The sequence below is a fragment of the Bombina bombina genome, chromosome 6 (genome assembly GCF_027579735.1).
Source record: "Bombina bombina isolate aBomBom1 chromosome 6, aBomBom1.pri, whole genome shotgun sequence".
Classification (NCBI taxonomy): Eukaryota; Metazoa; Chordata; class Amphibia; order Anura; family Bombinatoridae; genus Bombina; species Bombina bombina.
The window spans coordinates 330,108,036-330,131,468 of record NC_069504.1 but is presented as its reverse complement, the minus strand read 5'-3'; the positions used below and the strand labels follow the sequence as shown (position 1 = coordinate 330,131,468).

General features: G+C 40.8%; 1 protein-coding gene across 1 annotated transcript in view; it reads right to left on the bottom strand.

The window, feature by feature from the left end:
• The window catches only part of LTA4H (leukotriene A4 hydrolase), a 161,834-nt gene that overhangs the window by 50,344 nt on the left and 88,057 nt on the right, over positions 1-23,433 (bottom strand). Inside the window, exons 15-17 of the mRNA XM_053719247.1 lie at positions 11,142-11,196; positions 10,223-10,318; positions 1,083-1,165 (exon numbers count right to left, since the gene is read on the bottom strand). Of these exons, the coding sequence (XP_053575222.1) occupies positions 1,083-1,165; positions 10,223-10,318; positions 11,142-11,196 (234 nt within the window). The remainder of the gene's footprint in view (positions 1-1,082; positions 1,166-10,222; positions 10,319-11,141; positions 11,197-23,433) is intronic.

The window sequence follows — 23,433 nt, the reverse complement described above, 5'->3', positions numbered from 1 at the left end:
GGTGGGCATTGCCCCCCAATGCCCCCCCGTGTAGCCGACCCTGCATAAACACAATGTGTATCCGGGGAGCCTGTGGACTGTGTGACAAAAAGGTACCTAACCCAGCAAATATCCCCTCCACTGCACTTTCTCAGATATTAGTCCTGAAGATACAGAAGAGAGCCCATCCTGTACTGTAACCAACAGTAGAGGACATACCGAGGGAGTACATCTTCATGGTCTAAAAGGAGGAGGCTGAAGGAACTGTCCCAGTGACACACATGACAGTCTTGTGATCACAACTACATAGAGGAGATTTACACTGCCCAGCCAGTACTCTCCTATGTCCCTCTCTTCCAGGAACTATCCATTTAGGGAAAATGTAAGATTAATATCCCTGTAATTCTTCAAAAAATGCTGAGCACCTCTATCGTTGACGAGGCCAAGAACAACTGTGAAGGAAAGGGAAGTGGGATGCTACCCACAGAGCATCCAAATGCACACCCGTAATTTCTAGTGTGCTATACAAGAAAATACACTGGTATCAAGAGTCATGCTGAGCATCACAAGGCAACCAATTACCCTAGAGCAGGGCATGTCAATCACCACAAATTGTGTCAGGTTGAGTGTAGGGATGATTGATCTTGCCACTTTTTAAGGTGGTGGAGAGGAAAAAGAAGCAGTTTCTGCTTCTTAGATATGTGGCAGCAGGCTCGCTTATGCAAACCTGCTCTACGTAGCCCAAATAGCTGCTAAGGCAGCTTCATAAATCTAACTTACAGTGGTAATGAAGGTTTTGCCTAATAGGCTTCTATAGATACAAGTATACATTTTAGTGTGCAGGTCACTGGTTGCCAGAATACAGTAGAGCACTAGACCAAATGGGAGATGTAGGAGACTGTAAATGAATTGGCAGGGAGGAGGCAATAAGACTGCAATAATCAGGTCGAAGCATATACTACAAAGGGATGAATTTTAGAGATGAAAAGATTTAATAAGTGGTTTGATGTGGATGGTAAAGGAGACAGAAGAGACAAACAAACAGATTCTGACATATATGAATTAAAATTTAATGACAACATTCTATGTTTTATTTAACAAACCTGAATCGAATTTCAGAATTTTTTACATCATTGAAGTTGTAGACCTCTTGCATGCGCTTTACATGAGACACAGGCAACGGCTTCTAATTAAAACAAAGCATTATTCAGTCTCTCTTGCAAGTAGAATGAAAGATTTCAAGAGGAGAAAACTATGATCAATATAAACAAACCTTTAGCTATAATTTACAGTTAAAAGAGACAGTCTAGTCAAAATTAAACTTTCATGATTCAGATAGGGCATGCAATTTTAAACAACTTGCCAATTTAATTTTATCATCAAATTTGCTTTGTTATCTGGTACTCTATTGAAAGCTAAACCTAGGTAGGCTCAAAGTGATTTCTAAACCGTTGAGAGGTTGCCTCATATGCATTTTGACAGTTTTGTGCTAGCTCATGTGTGTCATGTTTATAATAACATTGTGCTTACTCCCATGGCGTTATTTAGGAGGCAGCACTAATAGGCTAAAATGGAAGTCTGTCAAAAGCACTGAGATAAGGAGGCAGTCAGCAGAAGCTTCGCTACAAGGTAATCACAGGGGTAAAAAAAAAAAAAGTATATTAATATAACAATATTGGTTATAGAAAACTGGGGAATGAGTAATAAAGGGATTATCTATCTTTTTATACAATAAAGATTTCCAAGTAGACTGTCCCTTTAAGTTAAATGTAGACCCCATGCATAGCATAAGTTGATGGTGAACGTAAAACTTTTTACAATCGGGTCCCGAATCCAAGCAATATTTTAATGGGAATTTAATTGATCAATTCTAATGCAGATGCGCTTTAACCTACTTTTTAACGTTGCTGTGACAATCTAATACCCCACACTCTGGCTGCCCACTTTTGGTAAGGTGACATTTTTAACTGTTCTCCAATCAGCGCACTAGCCATACGGCATTCACACAATGTTACCTCACCAAATTATATATATATATATATATATATATATATATATATATATATATATATATATATATATATATATATATATATATATATATATATATATATATATATATATATATATATATATATATATATATATATATATATATATATATATATATATATATATATATATATATATAATTTATTTTAAGTAGGTGGCCAGAGCACGGGCTATTAGAATCCCACGGCTAGTTAAAAAGTTATAGCGCATCTGCATTAAAATTGATCAATTCAAGTCTCTGCAAAAACAGAATTTATGCTTACCTGATAAATTACTTTCTCCAACGGTGTGTCCGGTCCACGGCGTCATCCATTACTTGTGGGAATATGCTCTTCCCCAACAGGAAATGGCAAAGAGCACAGCAAAAGCTGTCCATATAGCCCCTCCTCAGGCTCCGCCCCCCAATCATTCGACCGACGGTTAGGAGAAAAAAAGGAGAAACTATAGGGTGCCGTGGTGACTAGTGTATAGAGAAAAAAAAATTTCAAACCTGATTAAAAAATCAGGGCGGGCCGTGGACCGGACACACTGTTGGAGAAAGTAATTTATCAGGTAAGCATAAATTCTGTTTTCTCCAACATTGGTGTGTCCGGTCCACGGCGTCATCCATTACTTGTGGGAACCAATACCAAAGCTTTAGGACACTGATGAAGGGAGGGAGTAAATCAGGTTACCTAAACGGAAGGCACCACGGCTTGCAAAACCCTTCTCCCAAAAACAGCCTCCGAAGAAGCAAAAGTATCAAATTTGTAGAATTTGGCAAAAGTGTGCAGAGAAGACCAAGTCGCTGCCTTACATATCTGATCAACAGAAGCCTCATTCTTGAAGGCCCATGTGGAAGCCACAGCCCTAGTGGAGTGAGCTGTGATTCGTTCAGGAGGCTGCCGTCCGGCAGTCTCATAAGCCAATCGGATAATGCTTTTCAGCCAGAAAGAAAGAGAGGTAGCAGTAGCTTTTTGTCCTCTCCTCTTACCAGAGTAAACGACAAACAAAGATGAGGTTTGTCTAAAATCCTTAGTTGCTTCTAAATAGAACTTTAAAGCACGAACTACATCTAAATTGTGCAACAAACGTTCCTTCTTTGAAACTGGATTCGGACACAGAGAAGGAACAACTATTTCCTGGTTAATATTCCTGTTGGAAACAACTTTCGGAAGAAAACCAGGCTTAGTACGCAAAACAACCTTATCTGAATGTAACACCAGATAGGGTGGGTTACACTGCAAAGCAGATAATTCAGAAACTCTTCTAGCAGAAGAAATAGCAACCAAAAACAGAACTTTCCAAGATAGTAACTTGATATCTATGGAATGCAAAGGTTCAAACGGAACCCCTTGAAGAACTGAAAGAACTAAATTTAGACTCCAAGGAGGAGTCATGGGTCTGTAAACAGGCTTGATTCTGACTAAAGCCTGTACAAAAGCTTGTACATCTGGCACAGCTGCCAGTCGTTTGTGTAACAAGACAGATAAAGCAGAAATCTGTCCTTTTAGAGAACTCACTGACAATCCCTTATCCAAACCTTCTTGGAGAAAGGAGAGGATCTTAGGAATTTTAATCTTACTCCAGGAGAATCCCTTGGATTCACACCAACAGATATATTTTTTCCATATTTTATGGTAAATCTTTCTAGTCACAGGTTTTCTGGCTTGGACCAGAGTATTTATCACTGAATTTGAAAACCCACGCTTGGATAAAATCAAGCGTTCAATTTCCAAGCAGTCAGCTGCAGAGAGACTAGATTTGGATGTTCGAATGGACCTTGTACTAGAAGATCCTGTCTCAAAGGTAGCTTCCATGGTGGAGCCGATGACATATTCACCAGGTCTGCATACCAAGTCCTGCGTGGCCACGCAGGAGCTATCAGAATCACAGAGGCCTTCTCCTGTTTTATCCTGGCTACGAGCCTGGGAAGGAGAGGGAACGGTGGAAACACATAAGCTAGGTTGAACGACCAAGGCGCCACTAATGCATCCACTAGAGTCGCCTTGGGATCCCTGGATCTGGACCCGTAGCAAGGAACCTTGAAGTTCTGACGAGACGCCATCAGATCCATGTCTGGAATGCCCCATAATTGAGTCAACTGGGCAAATACCTCCGGGTGGAGTTCCCACTCCCCCGGATGGAAAGTCTGACGACTCAGATAATCCGCCTCCCAGTTGTCTACCCCTGGGATGTGAATTGCAGATAGATGGCAGGAGTGATCCTCCGCCCATTTGATGATCTTGGATACCTCTCTCATCGCCAAGGAACTCTTTGTTCCTCCCTGATGGTTGATGTAAGCTACAGTCGTCATGTTGTCTGACTGGAATCTTATGAATCCAGCCTTCGCTAGTTGAGGCCAAGCCCGGAGAGCATTGAATATCGCTCTCAGTTCCAGGATGTTTATCGGGAGAAGAGACTCTTCCCGAGACCATAGACCCTGAGCTTTCAGGGAATCCAAGACCGCGCCCCAGCCTAATAGACTGGCGTCGGTCGTGACAATGACCCACTCTGGTCTGCGGAAACTCATTCCCTGAGACAGGTGATCCTGAGTCAACCATCAACGGAGTGAGTCTCTGGTCATCTGGTCTACTTGAATCTTTGGAGATAAGTCTGCATAGTCCCCATTCCACTGATTGAGCATGCACAGTTGTAATGGTCTTAGATGAATTCGAGCAAAAGGAACTATGTCCATTGCTGCAACCATCAACCCTACTACTTCCATGCACTGAGCTATGGAAGGCTGCAGAATAGAGTGAAGAACTTGACAAGCGTTTAGAAGCTTTGACTTTCTGACTTCTGTCAGGAAGATCTTCATTTCTAAAGAATCTATTGTTCCCAAAAAGGGAACTCTTGTTGATAGAGACAGGGAACTCTTTTCTACGTTCACCTTCCACCCGTGAGATCTGAGAAAGGCTAGAACAATGTCTGTATGAGCCTTTGCCTTGGAAAGAGACAACGCTTGAATTAGAATGTCGTCTAGATAAGGTGCCACTGCAATGCCCCTCGGTCTTAGAACCGCCAGAAGGGACCCTAGCACCTTTGTGAAAATTCTGGGAGCAGTGGCTAAACCGAATGGAAGAGCCACGAACCGATAATGTTTGTCCAGAAAGGCGAACCTTAGGAACTGATGATGATCTTTGTGGATAGGAATATGTAGGTACGCATCCTTTAAATCCACGGTAGTTATATATTGACCCTCCTGGATTGTAGGTAAAATTGTTCGAATGGTTTCCGTTTTGAACGATGGAACTCTGAGAAATTTGTTTAGAATTTTTAAATCCAGAATTGGTCTGAAAGTTCCCTCTTTTTTTGGGGACTACAAACAGGTTTGAGTAAAACCCCTGACCTTGTTCCACAGCTGGAACTGAGTGTATCACTCCCATCTTTAACAGGTCTTCTACACAATGTAAGAATGCCTGTCTCTTTATTTGGTTTGAAGATAAGTGAGACATGTGGAACCTTCCCCTTGGGGGTAGTTCCTTGATTCTAGAAGATAACCCTGAGAGACTATTTCTAGTGCCCAGGGATCCGGAACATCTCTTGCCCAAGCCTGAGCAAAGAGAGAGAGAGAGAGTCTGCCCCCTACTAGATCCGGTCCCGGATCGGGGGCTACCCCTTCATGCTGTCTTGGTAGCAGCAGCAGGCTTCTTGGCCTGTTTACCCTTGTTCCAGCCTTGCATTGGTTTCCAAGCTGGTTTAGTCTGGGAAGCGTTACCCTCTTGTCTAGAGGCTGCAGAGTTAAAAGCCGGTCCGTTCCTGAAATTGCGAAAAGAACGAAAATTGGACGTATTCTTAGCCTTGAAAGGCCTATCCTGTGGGAGGGCATGGCCCTTTCCCCCAGTGATGTCTGAAATAATTTCTTTCAATTCCGGCCCAAAAAGGGCCTTACCTTTGAAAGGGATATTAAGCAATTTTGTCTTGGAAGATACATCCGCCGACCAAGACTTTAGCCAGAGTGCTCTGCGCGCCACAATTGCAAACCCTGAATTTTTCGCCTCTAATCTCGCTAATTGCAAAGCGGCATCTAAAATAAAGGAATTAGCTAACTTAAGTGCGTGAATTCTGTCCATGACTTCCTCATATGGAGTCTCCATGTTAAGCGACTTTTCTAGTTCATCGAACCAGAAACACGCCGCCGTAGTGACAGGAATAATGCACGAAATTGGTTGGAGGAGGTAACCTTGCTGCACAAAAATCTTTTTAAGCAAACCCTCCAATTTTTTATCCATAGGATCTTTGAAAGCACAATTGTCCTCAATGGGGATAGTCGTGCGCTTAGCTAGGGTAGAAACTGCCCCCTCAACCTTAGGGACTGTCTGCCATGTGTCCTTCCTTGGGTCGACCATGGGGAACAATTTCTTAATTATAGGAGGTGGGACAAAGGGTATGCCTGGTCTCTCCCACTCCTTATTCACTATGTCCGCCACCCTTTTAGGGATCGGGAAGGCATCAGGGTGCACCGGGACCTCTAAGAATTTGTCCATCTTGCACAATTTTTCTGGAATGACCAAAGAGTCACAATCATCCAGAGTAGATAGCACCTCCTTAAGTAATGCACGGAGATGCTCTAACTTAAATGTCACAACGTCAGGTTCTGCCTGTTGAGAGATTCTTCCTGAATCTGAAAGTTCTCCCTCCGACAAACCCTCCCTCACTGCCACTTCTGACTGGTGTGAGGGTATGACAGATAAACTATCGTCAGCGCCTTCTTGCTCCACTGTATTTAAAACTGAGCAATCACGCTTTCTCTGAAATGCTGGCATTTTGGATCAAATATTAGCTATGGAATTATCCATTACTGCCGTTAATTGTTGCATAGTAACAAGCATTGGCGCGCTAGATGTACTAGGGGTCACCTGCGCGGGCATAACTGGTGTTGACACAGAAGGAGAGGATGATGAACTATCCCCACTACCATCATTTGAGGAATCATCTTGGGCAACCTTATTAAATGTGACAGTACTGTCCTTACTTTGTCTGGACGCTATGGCACAATTATCACATACATTTGAAGGGGGGACCACCTTGGCTTCCATACATACAGAACATGTTCTATCTGAAGGTACAGACATGTTAGACAGGCTTAAACAGGCTAATCATGCAAAAAAAACGTTTTAAAACAAAACCGTTACTGTCTCTTTAAATGTTAAACAGAGCACACTTTATTTATGAATGTGTGAAAAACTATGAAGGAAATATCCAATCTTTACCAAATTTTCACCACAGTGTCTTAATGCCTTAAAAGTATTGCACCCCAATTTTCAAGCTTTTAACCCCTTAAATGAGGAAACCGGAGCCGTTTAATCAAATAACAATTTTTAACCCCACTAGTCCCAGCCACAGCGTTTGCTGCGACTTCACCTGTCCTTAGGAGTTATACGATACCAAATTAAGCCTTCCAGGAACGTTTTCAATGATCACCAGACCCTCTCACATGCAGCTGCATGCACTGCATCCAAAAGAAACTGCGCAATTATGGTGCGAAAATGAGGCTCTGCCTACTATAGTGAAAGGCCCTTCCTGACTGGAAAGGTGTCTTAACAACTGCCTGGCGCCTAAAAACGTTCCCCCACAATAAAAGCTTTATAAATCACCTCTAGATTTCATAAAAAACTTAAATAAAGCAATCGATTTAGCCCATAAGAGTGTCAACCAGTGTATAGCCCATAATAAGCCTTCATTCTGTTAAGAGTCTAAGAAAATGGCTTACCGATCCCCAAGAGGGAAAATGACAGTCTTCTAGCATTACACAGTCTTGTTAGAAAATGGACTAGTCATACCTTGAGCAGAAAAGTCTGCTAACTGTTCCCCCCAACTGAAGTTCTCTGGGCTCAACAGTCCTGCATGGGAACAGCAATTGATTTTAGTTGCTGCTGCTAAAATCATACTCCTCTTTTAAACAGAACTCTTCATCCTTTTCTGTTTTAGAGTAAATAGTACAAACCGGCACTATTTTAAAATAACAAACTCTTGATAGCAGAATAAAAAACTACAATTAAAACACCACATACTCTTCACCATCTCTGTGGAGATGCTACTTGTTCAGAGCGGCAAAGAGAATGACTGGGGGGCGGAGCCTGAGGAGGGGCTATATGGACAGCTTTTGCTGTGCTCTTTGCCATTTCCTGTTGGGGAAGAGAATATTCCCACAAGTAATGGATGACGCCGTGGACCGGACACACCAATGTTGGAGAAATATTGTTTAGATTCTGAACCTGATTGTAAAACCTTACACGTTTACCATCACTTTAAAGTAGAGGGATCACTGCAATCATTTTCAAGCACACAAGACACAGTTGCACTTTACATATGTCACTAAAGTTAATTTATGTGAAAAACACAGTGCTAAAGAAAACATTAATAAATTCATTTTCATAGAACACTAGTGCTTAGATTTTTTGCATGCGGCTACTAAAAAACCAATAACATACTAAATTTCTTGCTGGTTGGTTGTGTAAATAATTGAAAATTGTTTCTTCACATACAGGTCTAGATTACAAGTGGAGCACTATCTTTAGCACTAGGAGCATAACCTCTATTGGGAGATTGCGGTGCTCTTTATGCTTAAATCCATAATACAAGTGTCACGCTGTTTAAATTACCGCAATTTTTTGTTGCAAACTCGCAGTAGTTTACCCTCCCTATATTTTCTATGGGTAGTGTAGAACGGTAATATGCGCTCGCATTACAAGTTGAAAGTAAATGTAATCGCATTTACCGCTCAAACTTTTTGTCCGAATGAAATGCACTAAACTACACTACAAACACCTAAACCACCCCCCCACCCCAATATCACAGGCTACCTATTTACACTAGAAGATAAGAAGACGGATGAAGAAGGACCACTGCAGGGATGAAGATGTAGCGCCGCCGTCATTATCTTCGGTGAGTACCATCTTGGGGTTCAGTTTTTAAGATTAGGGGTTTTTGTTAGAGCTAGATCACTTTAGGGTAATGCATTAAAAAAGGGCCCTTTTTTAGTAATGTTAGGACTTTTTATTTTAATATTAAAGTTTTATATTATATATTTTATATTAATATATTTTTTAAAGGTAGTTAAGCTTTTTTTGTTAAAGGTAGGGTTAGTTTATTTAGGGATAACTTAGGGGGTGTTAGATTAGTGGGTTATCTTGCATTGGGGGGCTGGCAGTTTAGGGGTTAATAGTGTAGAGGTTTAGTTTGCGTTGGGAGGCTGGCAGTTTAGGGGTTAATATTGTAGTGCAGCCTTTGCGATGTGGGGGTGTAAGTTTAGGGGATAATAGTGTAGTGCAAGCTTTGCAATGCAATGGTGTGGCACTTTAGGGGTTAATATTGTAGTGGGGACTTTGCGGTGGGCTATGTGGCGGTTTAGGGGTTATTAGAGTAGGGTCTTATGGCAATTTGACTTCTATGGGGCTGTAGGTTATCTTGCTAGAGATATTGTAAGTTCGGCTCTTTGCTTGAGTCTGGTTAGCTTTTTACTTTCAACTTGTAATACCAGTGAAATCAGATACATGCAAAAGTTTTACCGCTAGCACTCTAGCAAAAGCGCTAGTTAGCGCTCCATTTGTAATCTAGCCCACAGTAAGGTAATAAGTTCTTCAAACCACAGGTCAGAACCCATTACTGGGTCCCAACACCATGTTTACTGGGTTGTGACTTATGAGTGTTACACCCCACACACATTCTCGTACAACTCACTCACACTACACATGCTCTCATGTGTGTTGTAGGAGACCATGTATGTGTTATTACTTTGACTACAATCAGGAATAAAAGTATTCACACATTTTAGTCACTTTTCCCAAAATTGCAGCTATCTTGAATATTATTTCAGAAATATGCAGACCAAGCATAACAATAGGGTCGCAAAGGTATGTGGTATTATGGCATTGGGAATTGGGATATAAGTTTGAAGCTACATATAGAGTATTTGGAGAAGTGGATGGACCGAAATCAGAAGCATCCAAAAGACCAGGTCTCTGGGTTGGATGTTCCTGATCTCGGTCCATACACTTCTCTAAATACACTATATGTAATACTTTTCCCAGGTTGCACCTTTCTAACCTGATTTTACATATACTATTAAAATGTATTATAGTTGAGCAAACTTTTTTCTCAATTTTCTTTTTCTATAAATAAGTTTAAAGAACCTTGATATAACTATGGTTAATTAATACATTTACCTTTTAGGTCAAATTAAAAAATAAATAAAATGAAATCATACCTCAAGAAGCAAGAGAGTCAATAACTCAATGATCTGATGAGAAGACAAGTTCTTCAAATCTGCACTGCTGAACGAGATTAAATCACTTTCCTTGGCCTAAACATAAAAATGGATTATTATTGCCGTCCAGAAGAACCAGATTAAATTAAGACTACAGAGAGGGTGTCATCACTAATTTATGAATGATTCTCAATTCCACTAATCATGTTCAAATGTGATTTTAAAGGGTCAGTCATACAAAGAATAAATATTTGCAGCACAGCTCTTTCTAAATGTGCTTAGCAATTTATTGCTGAAACTTCACAGACATTGTTTATGTGGTTGACTATACCACTGAATTGCCTGCTGTCCTTTGCCAGACACCCACCAAAACCTCTTTATGTCACTGGGCAGTACAGTCAATCAAAAACTAATACCCATTCCATTGAGAAACCACAAACTCCCACATCTTTGCTTGAGCTGCTGTGTAATAGTACTTAAGCAGAGGCACGTTAATGAGATCTACTGTTGCTCAATGGGGTGAGTTGTACAGCTTCTGTCCATGATTAAATAATTCATACAGTTAAATTGTGTCCTGTACATGAGAAAACGTGAGTGAGTCATAATAATATAGCAAAGCACGACCCCAAGCAAGGCAATCCTAAAATGAGTCTGGTTATATAAATGTTAAGCAAGTCAAGGATTTGTCAACTCCAGTCCTTATATTTCTTCTGTGGGTAGTATAAGAATTGTATAGGAAAAAAACTTGACTGAATGTGTTAGAGTGCACAATGAATATAAGTGGCAAAACTTAAGCTGTGTGCATTTTTTTATCTAATTGCTGAATTTGATAGGCTAAAATACTTTGCTACTGTTATATTTTTTTTTATGTAATATAGAAATTAAAGTGTGTAACAGTTCAACACTTAAAGCCCTTTACCTCAGTCCACCTCTTGCTGAGAGCATTACATGCATTTGCTAGAGTCATATCATACCTGTAAAAGTAAAAAGCTTTACTCATGAATGGATTTTTTTTTATTGTATCAAAGAAGACAACCATTAAATATTTTAATGTTAAATACAAAATCTTCCCATCTTCAAAAGAAGGCCAAGAAACAAAATAAGCATGATCTTCAAAAGAAATGCAATGAAAATTTTCTGTTCTGAGAACATTTTGTTTTGTAAATCTCCTGCATTTTAATTTTTGTCAACTTTTCAACCTGAACTGCTGATAAAAGCTTATTTTATTAAAAAAGAAAATATACAGTAGGAGTAAAAGGGATGGTCTGATTTATGTGTTTAAAAGGGACACTAAAGTTAAAATTATACTTTCACAATTCACAAAGACCATGCAACTTTCAAATTTACTTCTACAGGTAGTCCTCGTTTTGCGCTGGTTCAATTTGCCCCGTATCACAGTAGCGCCTGTTCCTAGTGACCATGTGACTACTATTGAGGAAGTAGTTACACAGGCTTCTTAGCTTAAAACAAAATATTTGCAGAAGAGTTTTTGCTACCTGCATTTACAGTACAGCACTGTAATACTGTGTACAGCACATGTGAGTAGTTTGCCATTTGTTTGCTTTCTTAAAGGGCCAGTACAGTGAAAAGTAAAAAGATTGCCATAATGTTCTCTCTGGTTCCCAGCTAACGTTGACACTCGCTGCACTATCGCTGACCAAATGACTGGGACCGGTAGGAGATTACAGCAAACGTGCTCCCTCTGGTTACCAGTTAAGCAAGACACACACTGTTAAGGGAAGTAAACCTTAAGAGAGCAATACAAATAAAGTGGCCAAAAAGAAAGAAATATTGCACAATAATAAATTGTATAGCATAACAACTACATATGGCAATGTTAACAGATACTTACCTGAATCAATACATTGGATAGCCTGATATGCACATAAGGTATTGTCAAGAGAAACTTATCTGACATCTGCAAGCTAAATTATGACACAGGCTTGACTACTGTTAGCTATGCTATACATCACCTTGTGTACTTACTAATAGCTAAAGGGCTGTGATAGATAGCAGGTACCCAGAAGCTGCCAACTCCACTGATCTTACCATGCTGTAGAATAAGTATACAGTAGAGCCCATCCAAAACCGTAACTAACAGTAGAAGGATATCTTGAGGGAGAACATCTTGCTGGCCAAGCAGGAGGAGGCTATGGACCTTCCCAGTGACAATCATGGCAGGTTTGTGATCATAACTCCAAAGAAAAGATTTACATTATACAGCCAGTACTCTCCTACTCTCTTCCAGAGGCTATCCATTGAGGGAAAATCTGGTATTAACATCCCTGTAATTCTTCAAAAACCCTGAACACTTCTCCTTGACAAGGCAAATGACTACTGGTAGAGAGAGGGATGAAGGAGGGATAGTAAAAGCATTGGGAAGGGTGTGGCAGCCAGAAAATGAATTCCCATGAGTAAGGATTTTGTGGACTCTTACCACCTAGGAAAAAAAAAAAAAAAAAAAATCAGGAAGATTAGCAATCTTTCTGTAGAACAAAACTGAAAGAGCAAAAATCTGCCCCTTCAGAGAACTGGCAGATAGACCATCCTGTAAGAACTGCAAAATCCTGGGAAAAGACATGAACTATACACCAAGAAATAAAGGCCTTCCAGACCTTGTGATAGCTTCTCCTAGTTACAAGCTTTTGAGCCTGAATAAAGGTTTGGTTCACAGAATCAGAGAAACCCCTAAATGTAAAAACTAAACATTCAATTTTGATGCCATCAAGTTAAGAGACTTGAGATCCGGATAGAAAAACGGACCTTAAGACAGAAGGTCTGACTACAGATGCCAATGAGGGCATCTGGACATCTGAACTAGATCCAAAATGCCAAATCCTGCAAGGCCATGCTGGGGCAATCAGGATTACCGACGACATCTCTAGGCTTATTTTGGAAAATTCTTAGGGAAGAAGTACCAGAGGAGGAAACAGATAAGCAAGATGAAAAAACCCCCAAAGAACTATTAGAACATCCACTAACTCTGCCTGAGGATCCCTGAACCTTGCAAAGTACCTGGGAAGTCTGTTGTTCAGATTGTGGAGCTTTTGGTCTCCCAGAGATAGATTTGATAGCCTCTCCTTTGAACACATCCTGATGAAGAGACCACTCCCTCTGATGTAGAGATTGACTGAGTAAGTCTGCCTCCCTATTGTTCCCCCCTGGAATATTTATCGCAGAGACTAGACAAGAATTGGCTTCTGCCCATGAGAGGATTCGAGACACCTCCATCATTGCTAGGGAACTGTGAGTTACCCCTGAAGGTTGATATAAGCTACTGCTGTGACATTGTCTGTTTGGAAACAGAGATGAGACTCTTTTCAAAAGAGGCTAAACTTGAAGAGCCCTGAAAACGTTGATTGATAACCTTGCTTTCCAAGGAACCCAAACTCCATGTGCAGTCAGAGACCCCTAAACAGCTACACAACCTGAGAGACTTGCATCTGTAGTGATCACAGTCAATGTAGGATGAACAAAAGAAGCCACCTGATTAATAAACTGATGATCCAACCACCAAGTTAGAAACTAATTTGTACGGGGATCCAAAAAACATAATTTATGTAAGAACTTACCTGATAAATTCATTTATTTCATATTAGCAAGAGTCCATGAGCTAGTGACGTATGGGATATACATTCCTACCAGGAGGGGCAAAGTTTCCCAAACCTCAAAATGCCTATAAATACACCCCTCACCACACCCACAATTCAGTTTAACGAATAGCCAAGAAGTGGGGTGGATTTACTGGGACACGGGAAAGAAAAAATCTCTTTGCAGGAGGTCTCAACTTGAAACCAATTCTGTACCCTTCTGAAACAATGCTCTGAATCCAAAGATTGTGAACAGAATTGATCCAAATTGTCTTGAAAAAACGTAACCTGCCCCCTACCAGCTGAGCTGGAATGAGGGCCGCACCTTCATGTGGACTTAGAAGCAGGCTTTGCCTTTCTAGCTGGCTTGGATTTATTCCAGACTGGAGATGGTCTCCAAACTGAAACTGCTCCTGAGGATGAAGGATCAGGCTTTTGTTCTTTGTTGAAACGAAAGGAACGAAAACGATTATTAGCCCTGTTTTTACCTTTAGATTTTTTATCCTGTGGTAAAAAAGTTCCTTTCCCACCAGTAACAGTTGAAATAATGGAATCCAACTGAGAACCAAATAATTTGTTACCCTGGAAAGAAATGGAAAGTAAAGTTGATTTAGAAGCCATATCAGCATTCCAAGTTTTAAGCCATAAAGCTCTTCTAGCTAAAATAGCTAGAGACATAAACCTGACATCAACTCTGATAATATCAAAAATGGCATCACAGATAAAATTATTAGCATGTTGAAGAAGAATAATAATATCATGAGAATCACGATGTGATACTTGTTGCGCTAAAGTTTCCAACCAAAAAGTTGAAGCTGCAGCAACATCAGCCAAAGATATAGCAGGTCTAAGAAGATTACCTGAACACAGATAAGCTTTTCTTAGAAAGGACTCAATTTTCCTATCTAGAGGATCCTTAAACGAAGTACCATCTGACGTAGGAATAGTAGTACGTTTAGCAAGGGTAGAAATAGCCCCATCAACTTTAGGGATCTTGTCCCAAAATTCTAATCTGTCAGACGGCACAGGATATAATTGCTTAAAACGTTTAGAAGGAGTAAATGAATTACCCAAATTATCCCATCTTTGGAAATTACTGCAGAAATAGCATCAGGGACAGGAAAAACTTCTGGAATAACTACAGGAGATTTAAAAACCTTATTTAAACGTTTAGATTTAGTATCAAGAGGACCAGAATTCTCTATTTCTAAAGCAATTAGGACTTCTTTAAGTAAAGAACAAATAAATTCCATTTTAAATAAATATGAAGATTTATCAGCATCAACCTCTGACACAGAATCCTCTGAACCAGAGGAATCATCAGAATCAGAATGATGATGTTCAGTTAAAAATTCATCTGTAGGGAGAGAAGTTTTAAAAGATTTTTTACGTTTACTAGAAGGAGAAATAACAGACATAGCCTTCTTTATGGATTCAGAAACAAAATCTCTTATATTATCAGGAACATTCTGCACCTTAGATGTTGAAGGAACTGCAACAGGCAATGGTACTTTACTAAAGGAAATATTATCTGCTTTAACAAGTTTGTCATGACAATCAATACAAACAACAGCTGGAGGAATAGCTACCAAAAGTTTACAGCAGATACACTTAGCTTTGGTAGATTCAGCACTTGACAGCGATTTTCCTGTAGTATCTTCTGACTCAGATGCAACGTGAGACATCTTGCAATATGTAAGAGAAAAAACAACATATATATAAAGCAAAATTGATCAAATTCCTTAAATGAGTTTCAGGAATGGGAAAAAATGCCAAAGAACAAGCTTCTAGCAACCAGAAGCAAGAAAAAATGAGACTTAAATAATGTGGAGACAAAAGTGACGCCCATATTTTTTCACGCCAAATAAGACGCCCACATTATTTGGCGCCTAAATGCTTTTTGGTCGCCAAAAATGACGCCACATCCGGAACGCCAACATTTTTGGCGCAAAATAACGTCAAAAAATGACGCAACTTCCGGCGACACGTATGACGCCGGAAACGGAAATAGAATTTTTGCGCCAAAAAAGTCAGCGCCAAGAATGACGCAATAAAATGAAGCATTTTCAGCCCCCGCGAGCCTAACAGCCCACAGGGAAAAAGTCAAATTTTAAGGTAAGAAAAAATGTTAAATTAAAATGCATTATCCCAAATATGAAACTGACTGTCTGAAAATAAGGAAAGTTGAACATTCTGAGTCAAGGCAAATAAATGTTTGAATACATATATTTAGAACTTTATAAACAAAGTGCCCAACCATAGCTAGGAGTGTCACAGAAAATAAGACTTACTTACCCCAGGACACTCATCTACATATAGCAGATAGCCAAACCAGTACTGAAACGAGAATCAGCAGAGGTAATGGTATATATAAGAGTATATCGTCGATCTGAAAAGGGAGGTAAGAGATGAATCTCTACGACCGATAACAGAGAACCTATGAAATAGACCCCTTAGAAGGAGATCACTGCATTCAAATAGGCAATACTCTCCTCACATCCCTCTGACATTCACTGCACGCTGAGAGGAAAACCGGGCTCCAACTTGCTGCGGAGCGCATATCAACGTAGAATCTAGCACAAACTTACTTCACCACCTCCATCGGAGGCAAAGTTTGTAAAACTGAATTGTGGGTGTGGTGAGGGGTGTATTTATAGGCATTTTGAGGTTTGGGAAACTTTGCCCCTCCTGGTAGGAATGTATATCCCATACGTCACTAGCTCATGGACTCTTGCTAATTACATGAAAGAAATATCCTTTGAGACAGCCGAGTATAATCTCTGCACTATTGATGCATCATACAAAGCTGAAGATGCCTCATGTTAAAACGTGCAAATAGAATTGCACCTGAAGCTGCAATCATGAGACTTCCATACAAAGAGCAACCAAGGGAAACGAGAGAAACTGAAGGTTCAAACAAGCTGAATTCAATTTTAACCTTCTCTGCTCTGTTCGACAAAGACTCATGGAGACTGAATCTATTTGAAAACCCCAAAAAGTTACCATTGTCTGAAGAAATAAAGAACTTTTTAGAAAATTGATCCTTCAACCAACCAAACTATTGAAGAAACAACAAGAGTCGGTTGGTGTGAGATTCTGCTAAAGGAAACAACGGAGCTTGAACCAATATGTCGTCCAGGTATGGAAACACTGCAATACCATGAGACCTAATCACAGACAAAAGGGGACCCAGAACCTTTGTGAATATTCTTGGAGGTGTAGCCAGACCAAATGGTAGAGCAACAAACTGGAAATGCCTGTCCAGAAAGGCAAACCTCAGAAACTGGAAATGTACTTTGGAAATAGAAACATGAAAGTAAGCATCCTATAAATCTATTGTGCACATAAACTGACATTGCTGAACAAAAAGGCAGAAAAGAATGGATAGTTTCCATTTTGAAAGATGGAACCCTTACAAACTTGTTCAGGGCTTTCAGATCCAGAATTAGTCTGAAAAGCACCGTCCTTCTTTTTAACAATGAAGAGATTTGAATAAAATCCAATTCCCTATTCCTGCAAAGGAACTGAATCACTCCTCCCATAGCTTCACATCTAAGACAGACTTGAAAAAAAAGTTTGAGCTTTTACAGGATTGCTTGGAATATTAGACAGAAAAAAAAAACCCAACAAAAAAATAATAATAATAATTAAAAAAAAACCAACAAAAAAAAAACAAAAAACTTTCCTCTGGGAGGCCTTGTTCTTAATCCTATTTGTTATCCCTGAGAAACTATATTCAGAACCCAGGGATCTGAAATAGACTGATACTCCTATCAGAACATCTGGATTAGGGGGTCGCACCTTCATGCAGTTTTGAAAGTAGGGATAGATTTCTAAACCTACTTCGACTTGTTCCAGTTAGCACTAGGTCTCCAGACTGAACTAGAGGTGCCTTGCTTCTTAGCAGAGGTGTCAACCTTTTGTTCACTATTCTGATGAAAGGAATAAAACTATTAGAAGCTTTAGATTTCCCTCTAGACTTCCTGTCCTGAGGAAGAAAAACCCCTTTACCTGCAGTAACAGTAGATATTATAGAGTCTAAATCAGAACCAAATTATTTATTTCCCTGAAAGGAAAGAGATAATCTGGATTTTGACACCATATCAGCAGATCAGGATTTAAGCCATAAAGGCTCTCCTGGCAAGGACGGCCAAAGACATGCTTTTGACATTAATCTTCATAATATCAAATAAAGCATCACAAATAGAGAATTGGCACTCTTGAGTAAACCCAAACGATTTGCACTAGCAGAGTCATTAAAAAAATACTGTTCTGAAAGACTAGACAACCAGTAAATAGAAACAGCTACCTGCATCAGCAGTAGAAACAGCTGGCCTGGGAATATAGTCTGCATGTAAAAAGACCCTCTATGAAAAGACTAACTTTCTATCCAAAGTGTCTTTAAAAGAAGTACTGTCTTCCAAAGGAATAGTAGTACGTTTAGCCAGAGTGAAAATGGCCCATCAACCTTGGGAACAAATCAATGCAAACTAAGTGCGCTAAAAAGGCTGACGTGCGCATAACAGAATAGTGCAAAGGATTCTGTTCCAGGGCCATATATATTAGACAATACATATACAATTTTAAAAAAAGTGCGAATAGCACAGCTATAGATTGTGTAAAATGCATAATAAATGATACTTACCAAAAGACACACGTCCACTAGCAAATAAGGAGCAGACAGCCAAACCAGTACTGTAACATATCAGCAAAGACAATATTAGATGCTCAGATTGCAATAGTGACAGACATGTGTTTGCTCTCCACCCAGAGTCTTCAAGTCCCCTTCCACTTGAAAGTATTGCCCCTGCTGAAAAGCATGGCTGGGAGAAAGCAGAAGAGACAACAAACAAAACATCTGTTGCTTCAAAATGTACTGAAATATGCGGTGAAGGACTTAGTGGAAGGTCCTGCTCTAAAATATGTCTTGTCAAAGTGTATCCTAAGGGAGAGCCTGATAAATCAGTAAGAATGTATGCAATTCTGGATGATCAAAGCAATCGATCACTGGCTAGAACTGAATTCTTCAACATATTCAACGTAAATGGTAATCCTTCAGCTTACACCCTTGGTACATGTGCAGGTCAGTTTGAAACAAAAGGAAGAAGAGCTAGTGATTTCATAATAGCTTCTATTACAGACGGTATACAGTTGCCTTTACCTACACTTATTGAATGCAATCAAATACCAGATAACAGGGATGAGATTTCTACGCCAGAAATAGCACATTACCATCCTCACATGAAACACATGGCTAGTTGCATACCAGCTCTAGAGAAGAATGCCCAGATATTGCTTTTACTTGGTAGAGAAATTCTAAGAATACACAAGGTACTCCAGCAATGTAATGGACCTCATAATTCTCCATACGCTCAGAGACTTGACCTTGGCTGGGTAATAGTTGGAGATGCCTGTATAGGAAAGATCTACAGAACAGATATTACTAACTCCTTGAAAACTAATGTGTTAATTAATGGACGTCCATCTTACTTTGAGTCATGCCCAAATCACTACCATGTTAAGGAGAGACTTGGAATCTATGAACATTCATACTATGCCAGTCAAGATGATATGGTTACTCTCTTACCAGATGATGACAACATTGGAAGTACAGTGTTCTGCACAACACAGCATGACAATAAACTAGCTCCTTCTATCGAAGATAAATAATTTCTCAAGTTAATGGACAAAGAGTTTTACAAGAATGACTCAAACAGTTGGGTAGCCCCTCTGCCATTTCGCAATCCAAGACAAAGGTTACCTAACAACAGAGTTCAAGCACTCTCTAGACTTTCTTCCTTACAACGTACTCTAGAGAAAGATCCAAAGATAAAAGAACACTGTGTCATTCATGCAGAAGATATCTGAAAAACATAATTTATGCTTACCTGATAAATTCCTTTCTCCTGTAGTGTAGTCAGTCCACGGGTCATCCATTACTTATGGGATATTAACTCCTCCCCAACAGGAAGTGCAAGAGGATCACCCAAGCAGAGCTGCTATATAGCTCCTCCCCTCTACGTCATACCCAGTCATTCGACCGAAACCAAACGAGAAAGGAGAAACTATAGGGTGCAGTGGTGACTGGAATTTAATTTAAATTTAAGACCTGCCATAAAAAAACAGGGCGGGCCGTGGACTGACTACACTACAGGAGAAAGGAATTTATCAGGTAAGCATAAATTATGTTTTCTCCTGTTAAGTGTAGTCAGTCCACGGGTCATCCATTACTTATGGGATACCAATACCAAAGCTAGAAGTACACGGATGACGGGAGGGAAAGGCAGGATCTTTACACAGAAGGAACCACTGCCTGAAGAACCTTTCTCCCAAAAACAGCCTCAGAAGAAGCAAAAGTGTCAAATTTGTAAAATTTGGAAAAAGTATGAAGAGAAGACCAAGTTGCAGCCTTGCAAATCTGTTCAACAGAGGCCTCATTCTTAAAGGCCCACGTGGAAGCCACAGCTCTCGTAGAATGAGCTGTAATTCTTTCAGGAGGCTGCTGTCCAGCAGTCTCATAGGCTAAACGTATTATGCTACGAAGCCAAAAAGAGAGAGAGGTAGCAGATGCTTTTTGACCTCTCCTCTGACCAGAATAAACTACAAACAGGGAAGATGTTTGGCGAAAATCTTTAGTTGCCTGTAAATAAAATTTCAAGGCACGAACTACGTCTAGATTGTGTAGAAGTCGTTCCTTCTTTGAAGAAGGGTTAGGGCACAATGATGGAACAACAATCTCTTGATTGATAGTCTTGTTAGTGACTACCTTAGGTAAGAACCCAGGTTTAGTACGCAGAACTACCTTGTCTGAATGAAAAATCAGATAAGGAGAATCACAATGTAAAGCCGATAACTCAGAGACTCTACGAGCCAAGGAAATAGCCATTAGAAACAGAACTTTCCAAGATAACAGCTTGATATCAATGGAATGAAGGGGTTCAAACGGAACACCCTGTAAAACATTAAGAACTAAGTTTAAGCTCCACGGTGGAGCAACAGACTTAAACACAGGCTTAATCCTGGCCAAAGCCTGACAAAAAGCCTGAACGTCTGGAACTTCTGACAGACGTTTGTGTAAAAGGATGGACAGAGCTGAGATCTGTCCCTTTAAAGAACTTGCAGATAAACCCTTTTCTAAACCTTCTTGTAGAAAAGACAATATCCTAGGAATCCTAACCTTACTCCATGAGTAACTCTTGGATTCGCACCAGTGTAAATATTTACGCCATATTTTATGGTAAATTTTCCTGGTAACAGGTTTCCTAGCCTGTATTAAGGTGTCAATTACTGACTCCGAAAATCCACGCTTTGATAAAATCAAGCGTTCAATCTCCATGCAGTCAGCTTCAGAGAAATTAGATTTTGATGTTTGAAAGGACCCTGAATTAGAAGGTCCTGTCTCAGAGGCAGAGACCAAGGTGGACAGGAAGACATGTCCACTAGATCTGCATACCAGGTCCTGCGTGGCCACGCAGGCGCTATTAGAATCACTGATGCTTTCTCCTGTTTGATCCTGGCAATCAATCGAGGAAGCATCGGGAAGGGTGGAAACACATAAGCCATCTTGAAGGTCCAGGGTGCTGTTAAAGCATCTATCAGGACCGCTCCCGGGTCCCTGGACCTGGACCCGTAACAAGGGAGCTTGGCGTTCTGGCGAGACGCCATGAGATCCATATCTGGTTTGCCCCAACGTTGAAGTATTTGGGCAAAGACCTCCGGATGAAGTTCCCACTCCCCCGGATGAAAAGTCTGGCAACTTAGGAAATCCGCCTCCCAGTTCTCCACGCCTGGGATGTGGATCGCTGACAGGTGGCAAGAGTGAGACTCTGCCCAGCGAATTATCTTTGATACTTCCATCATCGCTAGGGAACTCCTTGTCCCTCCCTGATGGTTGATGTAAGCCACAGTCGTGATGTTGTCCGACTGAAACCTGATGAACCTCAGAGATGCTAGCTGAGGCCAAGCTAGAAGGGCATTGAAAACTGCTCTTAATTCCAGAATGTTTATGGGAAGGAGACTCTCCTCCTGAGTCCATGATCCCTGATCCTTCAGGGAAATCCAGACAGCGCCCCAACCTAGCAGGCTGGCGTCTGTTGTTACAATTGTCCAGTCTGGCCTGCTGAAGGGCATCCCCCTGGACAGATGTGGCCGAGAAAGCCACCATAGAAGAGAATCTCTGGTCTCTTGATCCAGATTCAGCATAGGGGACAAATCTGAGTAATCCCCATTCCACTGACTTAGCATGCACAATTGCAGCGGTCTGAGATGCAGGCGTGCAAAAGGTACTATGTCCATTGCCGCTACCATTAAGCCGATTACCTCCATGCATTGAGCCACTGACGGGTGTTGAATGGAATGAAGGACACGGCAAGCATTTAGAAGTTTTGTTAACCTGTCCTCCGTCAGGTAAATTTTCATTTCTACAGAATCTATAAGAGTCCCCAAAAAGGGAACTCTTGTGAGTGGCAATAGAGAACTCTTTTCTACGTTCACCTTCCACCCATGCGACCTTAGAAATGCCAGAACTAACTCTGTATGAGACTTGGCAGTTTGGAAATTTGACGCTTGTATCAGAATGTCGTCTAGGTACGGAGCTATAGCTATTCCTCGCGGTCTTAGTACCGCCAGAAGAGAGCCCAGGACCTTTGTAAAGATTCTTGGAGCCGTAGCTAACCCGAAGGGAAGAGCTACAAACTGATAATGCCTGTCTAGGAAGGCAAACCTTAGGTACCGGTAATGATCCCTGTGAATCGGTATGTGAAGGTACGCATCCTTTAGATCCACTGTGGTCATGTACTGACCCTTTTGGATCATGGGTAAGATTGTCCGAATAGTTTCCATTTTGAACGATGGAACTCTTAGGAATTTGTTTAGGATCTTTAAATCCAAGATTGGTCTGAAGGTTCCCTCTTTCTTGGGAACCACAAACAGATTTGAGTAAAACCCCTGTCCGTGTTCCGACCGCAGAACCGGGCGGATCACTCCCATTAACAAAAGATTTTGAACACAGCGTAGAAACGCCTCTTTCTTTGTCTGGTTTGTTGACAACCTTGAAAGATGAAATCTCCCTTTGGGAGGAGAAGCTTTGAAGTCCAGAAGATATCCCTGGGATATGATCTCTAACGCCCAGGGATCCTGGACATCTCTTGCCCAAGCCTGGGCGAAGAGAGAAAGTCTGCCCCCTACTAGATCCGTTGCCGGATCGGGGGCCCTCACTTCATGCTGTCTTAGGGGCAGCAGCAGGTTTTCTGGCCTGCTTGCCCTTGTTCCAGGTCTGGTTAGGTTTCCAGCCTTGTCTGTAGCGAGCAACAGTTCCTTCCTGTTTTGGAGCACAGGAAGTTGATGCTGCTCCTGCCTTGAAGTTACCAAAGGCACGAAAATTAGACTGTCTAGCCCTTGGTTTGGCTCTGTCTTGAGGCAGGGCATGGCCCTTACCTCCCGTAATGTCAGCAATAATTTCTTTCAAACCGGGCCCGAATAATGTCTGCCCTTTGAAAGGTATGTTAAGCAATTTAGATTTAGAAGTCACATCAGCTGACCAGGATTTTAGCCACAGCGCTCTGCGCGCCTGAATGGCGAATCCGGAATTCTTAGCCGTAAGTTTAGTTAAATGTACCACGG